The following is a 12,355-nucleotide window of genomic DNA, read 5'->3' as shown; positions in this document are numbered from 1 at the left end:
TAAAGTTGAGTGAAAATAAAGGGTCATAATTTCAGAGAAGTCCATTATAATTTCAGATAATTATAATTTATATGTCAAAACATTTAAAATGACTATACATTACTTGCCCATTTTTCTGCTCTCCCACTTTCCTCCCTTAATATACCTCTCATGTTTGAAAGGCAGCTGTGCTCACCACAATACCATCAACACTCACTTAACCTTCATGCTTAAAATGAACTCTGGTGTTACAGTTTAATTTAGACTGAAATATTGCATTCACAACCTGAGATTGTCTGTAAAAAAATTCTGTCTGTTAGGTAATAACTGGTCTTACTATATATAGCTGTGACTTACGTTGAGTGACTAAAAGATAATACAGGGATTCTTTTAAAAATTTATATGCAGGATTATGGGTGGCCTGTTGGGTAGAAGAACAGAAAAATAAACAATTTTTACCTCTATGAATATCTTTCAAATAAAGATAATAGGCAATTAATGATCAGAGAATCACAAAAACTAGTTTCTCCTTACAGGTTAGTACATTTTTATGTTCTCTTTTCTTTCAGAGCACTACTCATTTATTTTCTCATTTCATTTTTAAAATAGAATGTAGATTCTGATATATTTAGTAAATATTCATAATACAAAATTAAGTCTCTGAAAATTCCACTGGTTGTAAGTTAAAAATTCGCATGGGGAGCATGTGCACCTATGGTGGTGTGCCCCCAAGAGATATAATTACATACAGGACTGACAAATTAATACAATGAAGGAAAAACATACGTTCTAGACATTTTAGGTTCAGCTTTCCTCAGGAATGTGTTCATGTGATTAGCAGGATGTCAGAAAGGCTAATTTTGACATCTTCTCACAAAAGAATCACCTCTTTGAATAAACTATTTGGCCCTTAGTGCTGTCTAGTTTGAGTTAGTTTTTTTCCTATCTGATTGACACAGAGCAAGTTTTGAATGGTGGGATAGTGTAGCCCCCGGGATTCGAGGACTGCAACTAGAAAGAGCACTGCAACAAGAACTCTTCAAAATTATACTTTTAAACTTGTGTGATTATTTTTTCCTCATGTTTAAAATTAAACATATGAATCCACCACTTAACTGAAGAACTAGGTCACAGCTAGTTGTTTGTACTCTGCTACTGTCCTGTCCATGTGCTTGCACCCAGAGGGAAATTTTTATTACCATTTCTTTGCTTTTGTAAAAAAGTGAGTATATGTGCACATATATGTCTAAACAGTTTGCAAATAGGCGTTAAGCATTTTTGCCATGCAGGCTCTTCTGTGATTTTCTTTTTTTCACCCAGTTTTGATTCTCTCTTTCTTGGTTTATTCACAAGTTTGTGTGTGCACTTGTTTTTACTGAGGTTACACTGGTTTACAACCCTGTATATGTGTGGGGCATAGGTTCTCTCCCTTCAGCAGCATATGTGTGTTTCTGATGTTGCTGCCCTTTCCATGGTTGTTGTGCTTTTGCTGATATGAGATGCTCTAAAGTTTAATTAGGCTCCATTGCACTTAACCTTTGGACTCTCAATGGGTGTTTAGTCTGTTCTCACTGTAACATGCAGACTGATAGGAGTGCTCAGCAATGCCAAGTCTGTACTCAGCAGTTTTGTGTAGAAAAGTCGATTGTGGAGGCCAGTTATTTTTCCCTTTAAGAGTAGTTTTTTTTGTATTTCTTGTTTCTTTTTTATTAAATATTTTCCCTTTTTGCTCTTTAACCTTATTTTGACTTAACAAAAAACCTGCAAGATATGGAAAATTAATTCCAATAAACCTTTCATTCTCTTTGTTGTTATTACCATTTTATCACATTCACTTTACCTTCTCATTCTCTTCCTATTCCTCTTCTTCCTCTTAATATTTCTTTACTGTTCTCTTTGTTCTTATGCTGAGGCCACAGCTAAGTGATTTGTATACGTTATGTAATTTAAGTTGTATCACACTGTTTGTATTTTCTCGTTTTCAGAAGAGGTCACTGTGACTTAGGAGTTTGGGTAATTTGCCAGTCTATTTGATAAATAAATTACTATTGTTGAAATTTGAATCCATTTCTGACTCCACAGCTATGGCTTTTAGTGGGGAAGTAATATTATGAGGTCACAGAGGTTTTGAAGTGTATGGCATAATCAGAGAGCGCTTAACTGGCATGACTGGAATGAAGCAGGCACATAGTGGTGTCATTTCTGATTTGGGCAAAGAGTTCATTGTGATACTGTTAACTAAAATGGACAGCTTGAAGCCAAGCAGGTTTATATAAGATGATGGGTAAGTTTGCTTTACCGATTAGACAGGTAAATGGAACTGGCTGGTACTTAGCAGAGAATGTGGACATGGAGGTCTGCAGAGCAGTTTGTGTGAGATGTGAATTTAGGTGTCTTTAGTTTATAAGTGATCACGTAAATAATGGATTTTGAAGGCAGTGAGCTTGTTCTGAACATTGGAAGACCAGAGGATGTAGGAAGCAATGAGTTTTTACTTGGAGTAGGCAAAGAGAAGTGACGATGTTAGGAAGATGTCTAAGAGAGACTGGAGGTGAGGCACCAAGGTGAGTTTCAAGGAGAGGATTACTTTGTGTGGCATGTAGTGTCTTAAAGATACAGGAGCCACACAGTGAAAGTGTATTAAGCTAATGAGATGATCCCATAGGCTACCAATCATAAAATATTATTTTTTAGTTTATTAAATCCTAATGACCTTGTAAATGTCTTTCTTCAGGGAAAAATTCCTTTTCCATTGTGAACTGCCTTCCAGAATTTATAATAGGACTTCGCTGATGTTGCTACTGATGCCAATGTGGAATAAAGGTCTTTATCATTTAGAAAGTGAATATGTGTAAATGCTAAAAATGATTTAGTTATTACTCCTCTTAAACTTTTAAGACATATCATATGGACATTTTTAGAAAGAATGTTTGAAAATAATTATAAATATAGCCTGTTTATTTTGCCCTTATCCATATTTTTGTCTGATTTCTTGCCCGGCCATTGACTTTCCTTTCATGGACTTTGTAGTTGAACCCTCATCACATTCTGATACTGTGTTATACAGAAACATATTTCACTACTATGTTTTGTATAAGCAGTTCAGCAAACTAAAATGTATTTTAACATGGAAAATCTTTTGGGTTTGTTGCAAAAGAAGTGAATGAATAGACAGCTGGATTAGTTATTCAAGGTCATTGTTCTTTCCTATTAGCTCTTACTATTGTGATAATTTTTAGTGAGTTTGTCTTGACTCCTAGGTCAACGGCCTCTGAGTGTGTGCATTCATCTGCTCACTGCTCTCCCCTTAGTGCCCGGTGCCTGTGTGTGGCTCTTGCAGGCACAAGGTGCACTTTCTCCACTGAATGAATAGATAGGAGAGATCAGATCCCTTTTCTGAGTTGGAAATGTGCTTTAAGTGGCAGTGTTAGTGTATAAGCACTAAGACATTATTAAGTTGTTTTGTTTTATAAAATTGATTTCTTTGCCTGGATGTTTCCCAGAAATGTCATGTTAAATTTAGATTTTAGGTAATGGTCCCTGAGGAATAGTCCTAGAACCTTTATTTTCAGTATTACTGTTTTTTATGTCCCTTACCCTATTCCTGTTATCTCTCTGTCTTCTCTCTCCATCAACCTGTTCTGTTTTCTCATTAACAACCCTACCCTTGTTTGTTTATTTTCCTTTAGTCTCGGGTGTCCATCTCTCCCCAGTTTCTGAGATTGTCCTGGACCATGACCACACCTCTTCTCCAGTTGGCTGCCTCTCTGAGTCCATCTCATCACCAGAGAACACACATGCAGACAACAACATTGTCAGTCAGCCTGTCCCTGCAGCACAGGTAAAGACCAGTGCACTATTACAGGAAATTGCATACTTAAAAAAGGATTGCATGGATTTAATTGAAGCTTTTCTGACTTCTTTGTTTCCTTATTTTATGAAAGAAATGTTTCTATAGGTATTCTAACTCTGAGGCTTTATCTACGGTTCCAAAGCTGATAAATGTGTTTTATGGCACAGTTGCAAGTTATTTAAGTAGCTTTAATTATAAAAAATTAGTGTGAGTGTCTCATTTGTTAAAGTTGGCTTAGCTTTGCACTTCAGATCTTTAACTTCAAAAAGAAAAATAATTACAAAAATAGTAATAATTTCTCTTTTCAGGGAAACTTAGCAGGTTTTCAGGTATTAGATCATTCATTCCAATTTTGGATTAAAGTCCAAGGAGACAGGAGTGTTGAGATCTGTTGAGGCATTTACCTAGCCAAGTGTTGTGCTTGGCAACATAGTGCAGAGGAACAGGGGGTGGGTCTGCAGTCACCTGTTACCTGTCGTGGAGTAGGATGACGAGTCACAGCTTACTGAGACATTTCAAATTCTTGTTCATGATTTACAATATGAAAAAACCATGGTGGGGTTGTGTGTGTGTAAATTAGAGAACTGGTGAGCATCTGGTATACTTTCAAACATAAGATAAAGTTTTAAGCTTTTTAGTACTTGGCTTGCAAAATAAGAGTTAGACTTCAAACTTTAGGGGAAATTTTGTTTCTTACTGCAAAGATCAGGTTGTTGTAACAGCTTGAGGTCTTCAGTTGTTTTACTTAAAGGGGGAAATAATTCCGGAACCTTTGCTACAACCTAATTCCAAATGCGGTTTCTGGTGCTCTTTGGATGTTTTCATTATTGGTACAGTGTAAACTTTCCCCTCTTGTGTATTTTTTTTTATGTGGTCTAGATGCAGCAATCAACACATACTCATCTGGATATCTCACTTTTTCCATTGGGTTTAACCGATGAGAAAAGTAATGGAACAATTGCTCTTGTGGATGATTCTGAGCCTCTGGGAGCCAATGTGTCAAATAGACAGCTTCAGCAGAAAATTTCAAGCCTGGAGATGAAGCTCAAAGTTTCTGAAGAAGAAAAACAGAGAATTAAAAAGGTATATATACATTTGTCTTTAAGAAAAATAAGTTTTTGGATTATATGTACTGGAATTTTGATATGTTCCCAAATGGAATAAAAACTCATCAGTGGAAGGAGGTACTGTGTCCTCCTTGGTTGTGGGTTCAAATTAATCATATTAGCTTATCACCTAGGAAAGCCTTTGGGTTGTTAGTAAATGAATATCCTTCAGTAGATTTTTCCCTCTAGTGCTAATGCTTCCCTTCTGGTTTATTTTTATTTGCTTTGAAAGCAGGCATATCCTCAGCAGATTGAAAGTGTTACGGCAAGACTGACTAGTCCCTGTGGGAGTGAGGCATTGTGGGGTATGTGACAAGAAAGAGTACTTAACAGTAGTTTTAGTAAATTATTTATGTCTGCCTCTCCCTTCTGTGCAAATACACCTAATAAAAAGACCCTAAGAAATGTATGGAAATTATACGTAGAGATAGACTGTGTTGATTGCACTTAGTTGAGATATTTTACTCCTTTATTGGACTCAATAATTTTAGTGTTAGCTTTTGATACTGTCTTGGAAGTGAGAATATAACAATCTGTAACACTATTGCACTTTTAAAGTCCTAAGGTTGTTGCCCTACCAGATACTTTCTAGAATTAAAGCATTTTTGTGCCATTAAATATTATAAAATTTGTGCTGGGGCTTTTCTTCTAGGATGTGGAATCATTGATGGAAAAGCATAGTGTCTTAGAAAAAGATTTCCTTAAAGAAAAAGAGCAAGAGGCCATTTCTTTTCAAGATAGATACAAAGAACTTCAGGTAAGCCCAGCCATGTTACAATTTTATATGCAGATTTTTTGTCTAAACATGTACTATAATTTCAAAAATTGCTGTCAGTGAATCATAAATAACTTCATGAGTAAAAAGTGGATGCTAGCTTGATATTTCAGACACTTGCCAGCAGGGATGCCTTTGATAAAGACCATTGAAAAGTGTGAGTCTGTGAGAAGCCAGTAACATTAGTATCAATTTGGAGAGAAGTACTATTTCTGGTAAAATTTGGAAATTGTACATTCTAACTTTTCTTATTGTGATTTCATTTGAAAAGTTTAGAATCTTCTAAACCCGGGCTGAAATATTTAGCCTCTTTCATAAATTCTTGGTAATCAATGCCTTCTCTTTTCCTGAAATCTTTTTTTAAAAGTTATATATATTTTTTACATCAATGTTCATTTTTGTGCATTGCATACTTTCTCCTCTCAGGTGTAGTCCCCATGAAATTCCCACCACCAATTCACCTGTGTACCGTCACCGTAGTCCCTCGTGCTCTTTCCTCCCCTGTTTTGATCCCTCTGCCTCCCCCTCCCTTGCAAAATATCTCTGATTTATAGTTGCCTGCTAATTTTTAAAAAATTAATGTTATTATTTTTTTCCTTATCCCATATTTGGTTCTTCTATATTCCTCCTATAAGTGAAATCATCTGATTTTTTTTTTCTTCCAGCTTATTTTGCTGAAACTAATCCCTTCTAGCTCCATCCATGTTGCTGTGAATGGCATTAGTTTATCTTTTTTGATTACTGAATAATATTCCATTGTGTGTGTGTGTATGTGTGTGTGTGTATATATGTGTGTGTGTGTGTGTGTGTGTATATACATAAAACACATCGTCTTGATCCAGTCATTCTATTTTTGGGCATCTGGCTTGTTCCCATATCTTAGCTATTGAAATAGTGCTGCAATAAACACAGAGGTGCAGGTATCTTCTTATAAGCTTGTTTCTTCTGCTGTCTTGCCCACTCCAGTAGGTGGCAACTCAATCTTGTTGCTGAGACTGACCCCCACTTATCTTCTTTTTTGTAGCTACCCCACATCTGCTGCTTAGCAAAACCCGTTTGCTTGACCTTAGAAATGCCCAGGTTTAACTGGTGGTCGTCACCATCACTGCCACCCACCTACTCTAGGCCCTCATTGCTTTTCTCTGGAATACTGAAGTAAGCGCTAACTCATTTTTTCACTTCTGTCATTGCCTGCTTACAGACCATGCTCCACCTTGCAGCCACTGTGATCTGTTTAGTACTTTAAGCTGACCATGTCATTTTTCTGCTCTGAAACCTTCAGTGGTTTCTCACCTCGCCCAAACTAAAAACCAAGTAGGTCCTTAAAATAGTTTCACAGCCCTGTGTTCTCTCATAACCCTTCTCACTGACCTTTCCCTGCCTTTCTCCTCCATCATTTTCTTTATCCCCATGTCCGTAACACTTCCCTGATTTTCTGTGTTTGCCTGCGACCAGTGCCTTGTGAGAGAGACCCACGGATGTGGACATCCCCTCCGCCTTCCTGTGTCCTGCCCTGTTTTCCTCCTGAGCACTGTTTTCATCTGACAAGCTCTGTATTCCCCATCTGTGTATCTTGGTCATTGCACTGGCCTCCTAAGTAGTCTTCTAGCTTCCACCCTTATTCTTCTCCCTCATGAGTCTATGTCAGCAGGCAGAGTTGTGTTTTAAAAAGACAAATTAGACCATGACCTAACTTTGGTTCTCTTTCTCCCTGTGCATGTTTTCAAGTTTTTTGGCATTTCTAGCTCACCTGTAGCTGTGTCCTTACACCAGATGTGGCAGCTCATGTAGAGATAATGTTGAGAGTGTATTCCTTGGTTATTGTGGTGGAAAAAGGGTGAGAATGCTCTGTCTCCAAACACCTGTGTGAAAAAAAGAGTATGTAAAGCTTGAAAATAAGGAAAAGGGTGAGCTGTGTGTCCTTTCAGTGACCTATCGGGGACATTGTGCAGTTCCACCCAAGAATTTTTATCGCAGAATGTGCTTTATTGACTCACTGTTTATTGTTGATCAAATTTCTCAGATGTGTTGACATCACATGTTAATTAATTTCTATCCTAGAAGATAAGCAAATAATTATTGTTAGAAAAGATAATCTCTAAGGATCCTACTTACTGCTCTGTCAGACAGTCACTAGTCTATAGCCTAGCACTCTTCCCTATTCTAACACTGTTATTGAAATTTTCTCTTCAGATGGTCTTTGAACCGGTGTGCCCCTGTGATTTACTCAGTGTTAACATAAATGATCCATTTATCAATGAATGAGTAGAATAAAATTTTGTGTCTCTTCAGTTTATATGAGTCACATTTTATTTATTTATTGTTAAAGATTTATTTATGCGTTTAAGAACTGGGATGTAAGCTAGAAGGCGGGGGGGGGGGTGAGAGGATTCACCAGAAACAGAGTGGGGAGCAGAACAGGTGGATCTACTGAAATGACTACTCAGGGGAGCAGTGGGTAAGACAGGAGAGGTCTGCTGCACCATGTGGGTCAGCTTCTTGACCAGGGATCGGACTCTGCTGCAGTGGCTGGCAACTCTCAAGACAGCTTGAGAGTGCTGTCTTTAACCCTTGTGCCACAGGAAGGCACATTTTAACTTTGTATAAACAACTCTCTGAACCTTCTCCCCTCAGATACCTGCTCAGACGCCACCTTCTCATGAGGGCTTTCCTTGACCACGATATACAAAAAAACTTGGTTGCAAGCTCAGCATTCATTGGACACCACCCACCCCTTGTGCTTCTCCTTCCCCCTAGTACTTGTCTCTACCTGACTCATCAAGAGTTTAGAAAATCTTGAGCTTCGCTATTTGATCGTTTTTCTATAATCCATTTTCTTCTGGGTATGGAGCCTTTTTTCAACCTACTACAAAGTTAGTTTTATCAAATCATTTCTTAGGAATAGGAGAAATGATTAAATTTCTGAATGTTATAGGAGACCATTTAATAATAAATGTAGGATGAGACATTAACAAAAGCGAGAGTTTTTTTTTTTTTTAAATGGTGATTTATCCTTCAGATAATTGAAAGTCAATATAGTTATATGTTTTCTGTAGAATATGGCTAGGCATGCATCTTATATTTTAAGGTATGTATAACACATAGGTCTTCCAGATAATTATGGAGCTTAAAAAAATGTTGTCTTTTCTGCCATTTCTGTTGACAAGAATGTTGATGTCCACCTTTCTATGTTATTCTAGAAAACAAAATTTTAGGAATATGAAAGAGTACTGATAAAACTAGATTAAAATAGTTGAGAAACTACCTTAACAATGTTAGTATGCTTATGTATTTATAAGGATACTATATATTCATTGTGGAAAACATGGACAAACAGAAAAAGAAAAAAAGTCATGCATACGCATCCCCATGAAAAATCCAAGTAATCTAGTGATCTCAAAATAAAGGACTTTGAATTTTCACTTTTATAAAGAAATCGACCTACAAATAGGCCAATACTGGGTGTGCCTCTGTCTAGATTTTAGCCTGGCCCAAGAAAGAATAATTAACAAATGGAACATTTATAAAACCTTTAAACAAACTTAAAAAAAAATAGCATTCAGTGTCAGGGAGAATGCTAGCAGTATTGTTTTATGTGATCTCATCTGATTAGCAGGATAGGTGGAGGGTGTGAATGTGCCCTTAACAGGAGGAAATAGCGAATACTGTGAACCTCTAGCACAATAGGGCCGTGCACCTCCGCTCCTTTTCCTGTTCTGGGCAGGGTGTGTGGACTACCCAGAGGAAGAGAGGTGAGTCATGCCACTTGTAAGAGAGGCAGCTGTTGAAAGGACTTTCCGCAAAACCCGAATAGAGACCCCTATCCTTATTGCTGGCTTCCAGGCTCTTTTCTCCTTTCTCTGATCCCACACCACCTGTCACCAGCACTGAAGCAGCCAGCAGGGCAGCTGAGCAGACCCCACATCTCCTACTGCTGCTGTGAAGTCAAATTTAGTGAACAGACTCAGCGGTTACTTATCGCTCTCTGCTGGTTGTCGGTGTGGGATGATGTGACTAACTGGGGGAATTTTATCTCTAAACTTTTTAAGGACTAGACCTATTCTTCTGAATGCTATTTCTGATTGAACCACCTGTGGGTTATAATGTTTGGACTATTGTGTTGAGAATTTAATACAAACACTTGTGAAAATGTGAAGGACTTTGAAGTGGATTCATATGGCTTTAGGTTACTGCCTGTGTTCTGCTGCTGGTTTCACTGTGTAGTCTCCATATATGTGTGTGCTGGCTTTTTTTCCCCCTGCTTTGATAATTTATTTTTTAATAATTTTTAAATTTTTTACATCATTGTTCATTTTTAACAATATTTGCCTCCCCCATCCCCTCAGGTGTAGTCCCCATAGAGTTTCCTTCACCAATGCACCTGTGCACCATCACCTCAATCCCCTGTGAAATAAGCCAGAAGGAAAAAGAAAAATAACAGATGGTTTCACTTATAGCAGGAATATAGGGGAACCAAATAAGACATCAGTGTAAAAAAATAATAATAGTACAAAATGCAACAAAGCAAAAACAGACAATTATAAATCAGAGACATCCTGCAGAGGAGGAGGCGGAGGAGGGATCAGAGGGATGGAGGGAAGGAGGAGCACAGTGGACTGAGGTGTGTGCTGCTTTAAAGTGAATTCCTCTCAGGTTGGGTAGTAGGGTCCTTTGCTGGGGCTGCTGTGAGAATTGTGTGTTGTGGCCTTTGGTTAAGGATAGGTGTGGTCAGTGCCTTCCTGCCCTGGCATTGGTTTGATGACCTAGCCTGGGAGGAATTGGCCAGCTCTCACATCCTGGTGGTCCAAGACGTGGCTGCAGTCCTGCTCAGAAGAGAATGTGGAAGAAAATGCATAGAGAACATAGCTTGGTGATACCCTGCTGGTGCACCTGTCTTGAAGGGTGATTGATAACATTTAGATAAGAGAACATTTAGATAAGAGAAAAAGGAGAATAAGGACAGACCCCTATCAGCTGCTGTGCTGGTGGGGGCCTCTGACCTCACCGGTGACTGTGAGCCAACTCATGTCTGTCTGATATCCTGTTGCTTTTCTCTTTCCTCTTGCAGATTCAGTAGCCCCGACCTTTGGGACTGTTTGTGGTTTCTCTTGTTCATATTTTGGCTTTCCCAAGGATGCTGTGACATTTCTTTTTGTGATAGATATTGCAAATGAGTTTGAGTTCTGCTTTTTTTTTTTTAGTACTCCATGTATTTTTGTGGGGAAGTTTTGAGAGGTCTGAAAACTATATCTCTACTCTGCCATATCCCCAGTGTCCTCACTGTTAATTATTACTAAATGGGATTAACTGTAAGAGTAAGGGTTTAAATGTATGTTTTCCCTGAGGATACTTAGCTCTTTATGGAATTAGTAGGAAATGGGAGGTCTCAGTCTTGCTTAAGGAAATTTAAGGGATGGCTCTTTCGTTTTTGTGTAGCTCAGTACCTATAGGTACCCTTTGAGATGTTTGGAGATTGAAAAAACATGGAAAAATTACTGTTTTATTTTTTGTTTTCATCTTCAATTTTATAGGAAGTCAACTATTTTACATTTACAAGAGACTCTTAATTTCTTATGCTTCATTCCATTTTATTTAAGTATCTGAAAAACTTAGGCACTAATCTGAGCAGGAGGGTATTCATAAGCCTGCCTATGGGACTCATACTCATTTGAGTTTCTGTCTTATAATGTGTAACATATATTTATGCCTTTTTATCTGTGTCTGCAGATAACAAATCCGTTAAACTGTAATTCATGGTCCTAGTAAGGACCTAAGTCATCTCTTCCCCCAGAATACTGTCTTGACAACAGACATTTCAGTTTTGTACTATTTCTCCTCATTTACCATCTTTATTACCTAATGTAGTTAGCAACTTTTTAAAATGAGGATTATTTTTATAAAACAAAAATTACTTTTTTTTCAATATGAAAACTGCATAAACTACCTTGTTATAAAAACTCTAGCTTGTTGGATACAGTTTAAGTAATAACAGAATTATAAGCATATTAAGAAAGTATGCCTCAATTTTTATTATCCAAACAGGCAACTTTTAAAAGAAACATTAACAATTTCTTTACCATTTTTCTCACTAGTGGGAAAAATGTATAACTTAAAAATTTGATTATTTTTACTAAATTATAGTAGTAATGAGAAATTGACCCTTTAATGTAAAAAAAATCAGATATTTTTGAGAACAAACAATATAGATAAAGTTTTTTAAAAATTTCATAGTGGTCCATATTTTGAGGTCATTGTGATTTTTCTCATTCTGTTCTGGTAATTGAGAAAATCAAGTGCAGAAAAAAAATCAACTCAGAAAATTGAAACTAAATCTAACAATTTGAAATCATTTAAAGATACCATTTTCAATTTTCAGGCTAATATTGGCCAATATTTTTCCTTCCTCCCATAAAACAGGAGTTTAAAGCATTTGTTACTAGCTCTCCAATCTAGGACTTTCAACACATCATTGATTATATAGTGGAATTTAAGGGGACAGAAGCGATAACATTAAGAAATCTTGAAGTTTGATGAAGTACCCATCTTGGATTTGATTCAGTATGTAAATGATTTTTGTGCTTCGGATACTTTCCAACATATCTAGAATCTGTAAGCCCTTTATTTAGAAGTGTAAAATGTCTA

General features: G+C 37.1%; 1 protein-coding gene across 6 annotated transcripts in view; it reads left to right on the top strand.

The window, feature by feature from the left end:
- Positions 1–12,355, top strand: part of CCDC91 (coiled-coil domain containing 91) — a gene marked incomplete at both ends in the record, with an annotated part of 199,459 nt that overhangs the window by 11,296 nt on the left and 175,808 nt on the right. For 3 of the 6 annotated variants that reach the window (XM_084255108.1, XM_084255110.1, XM_084255105.1), the window contains 3 exons: positions 3,669–3,820; positions 4,712–4,915; positions 5,591–5,695. In XM_084255108.1, the coding sequence (XP_084111234.1) occupies positions 3,669–3,820; positions 4,712–4,915; positions 5,591–5,695 (461 nt within the window). Of the gene's footprint in view, positions 1–2,783; positions 2,803–3,668; positions 3,821–4,711; positions 4,916–5,590; positions 5,696–12,355 lie in introns of those variants that run through there. The other 3 variants (XM_084255109.1, XM_084255107.1, XM_084255106.1) reach the window with 3 other exon arrangements.

This window comes from Talpa europaea (genome assembly GCF_964194135.1).
Source record: "Talpa europaea genome assembly, chromosome: 15".
NCBI lineage: Eukaryota > Metazoa > Chordata > Mammalia > Eulipotyphla > Talpidae > Talpa > Talpa europaea.
Note: the sequence above shows the minus strand (reverse complement) of the source record. Positions and strands in the feature narration are given on the sequence as shown.